General features: G+C 38.8%; 1 protein-coding gene across 1 annotated transcript; it reads left to right on the top strand.

The window, feature by feature from the left end:
- Positions 1 to 6: 6 nt before the first annotated feature.
- LOC119643842 (fatty acid synthase-like) lies at positions 7 to 1795 on the top strand (the record flags this gene model as incomplete). Its single annotated transcript, XM_038043346.1, has 3 exons — positions 7 to 780; positions 853 to 1465; positions 1532 to 1795. Coding segments are annotated over 3 exons (1651 nt in total), but the record flags the coding sequence as incomplete, so codon positions are not given.
- Between the last annotated feature and the right edge of the window lie 4 nt (positions 1796 to 1799).

The raw sequence follows: 1799 nt of genomic DNA, 5'->3' as shown, positions 1-1799 counted from the left end.
GTTTCACACTTTCCCGCGCCCGCAGTTAGTATTCAAGATGCAGTTCGAATTTGCGTGCAATTAGCCTTGGAAAACTCCAAAGTATTGAAAATAAAAGCGGTTGAATTGGACACTCATGGCCACTTTCCAATAATTGAAAACTTCGTAGAGGCCATCGAAGATCTTCCTCTAATCACTGGTGATTACGTATTTCTATCAAATCAAGTACTAGAAGATATCCCGAAAGTGGTGCATGTTGAAGATGCAAAGTTACTTACACAAAAAAATTGTCATTTTATAATAATAAGCGCACTGTGCGGTGAGTTGAACGAATTGGTTCTCACCCAGGCCTCTAAGTCATTAGTGGAAAGAGGTTACTTGGTTGTGCGTATTAATAATTCGTCTGGTAAGATGAACTTAAAAATTCCTGATGATTTTAAAATGGTTGCCGATTTACCGATCGAGAACACTGACGAAATCATTTTATTGCTACAGTGCAGAGGTTCGAAGAAGTTCTCCCTTGAACCAACTGTTGTTGAAATTAGTGGGTCCGATAAGGAGTTTACGTGGCTTATTCAATTGAAACAATCTGTTAATAATAAGACTCCAACCGTTGTATATGCATACAATGAAAAATTAAATGGTCTAATTGGTTTAGTGAACTGTCTGCGTAAGGAACCAGACGGGCAATTAATTACGTGTTTTTTTATAAATGATAAAAGTGCGCCGGCATTCAACATTAATGCACCTTTCTATGCCGCACAATATGCTCTTGGTTTAGCCGTTAATGTTTACCAAAACGTAAGTAACACGCATTAAATGATAACACCCTCATCAGTTTTGAAAACTATTCGATTAATTTTAATTACTCAGGGCAAATGGGGCTCCTATCGACACCTTCTGCTAAACTCTGATATCCAAATCGCACCAAGAAAGAATCATGTTTATGGTAATGTTCTGCAAAGGGGAGATCTTTCGTCTTTACGTTGGTTCGAAGGTCCATTGAAACCTGAGGATTGCGACATAAAAATTGCTTATTCATCGGTAAATTTCCGAGATATAATGCTTGCTACTGGGCGCTTAGCTGTTGAGCTATATGGCGATAGTCGTCTGGATCAAAGTTGCGTTTTGGGCTTTGAGTATTCCGGCATTCATATGAAGACCGGGCATCGTATTATGAGTATGGTTGTAAAGGGAGGAGTGGGATCATATGTTGAAAAGCCCTCCAGACTTATTTGGGATGTACCAGACAACTGGTCTTTGAAAGATGCTGCCACTGTTCCCGTAGTTTATATAACCGTGTACTATGCATTTTTCATGATTTCTGATATACGTAAAGGAAAAAGTATCTTAATCCACGCCGGTACAGGAGGTATAGGTCTTGCAGCCATACGAGTTGCGTTAGCCTATAATCTGGAGGTTTTTACTACCTGCAGCACTTCTCAAAAGAAGCAATTTCTGCTGGAAACTTTTCCGCAACTTAAAGGTATGCAGGAGTTACTTTGCGTTTTAAGCACAAATATTTATCGTTTTTCCATTTTTCGTGAAACAGAGAATCACATTGGGAATTCCCGAGATACTTCATTTGAACGTATGATTATACGAGAAACTGAGGGCAAAGGCGTCGATTTTGTTTTGAATTCACTATCAGAAGATAAATTGCTGGCTTCAGTACGCTGTTTGGGAATTACTGGACATTTTCTTGAGATCGGAAAATTTGACATGGCAAACGACACCAAACTCGGGATGAGTTGCTTTTTAAAAGAAATCAAGTTTAATGCTGTTTTAGCCGATAGATTATTAATTGCTTCGGATGAAGA

Source organism: Glossina fuscipes, unplaced genomic scaffold, assembly GCF_014805625.2.
Source record: "Glossina fuscipes isolate IAEA_lab_2018 unplaced genomic scaffold, Yale_Gfus_2 64923, whole genome shotgun sequence".
Lineage (NCBI taxonomy): Eukaryota > Metazoa > Arthropoda > Insecta > Diptera > Glossinidae > Glossina > Glossina fuscipes.
This window is presented reverse-complemented; position numbering and strand designations above follow the sequence as displayed.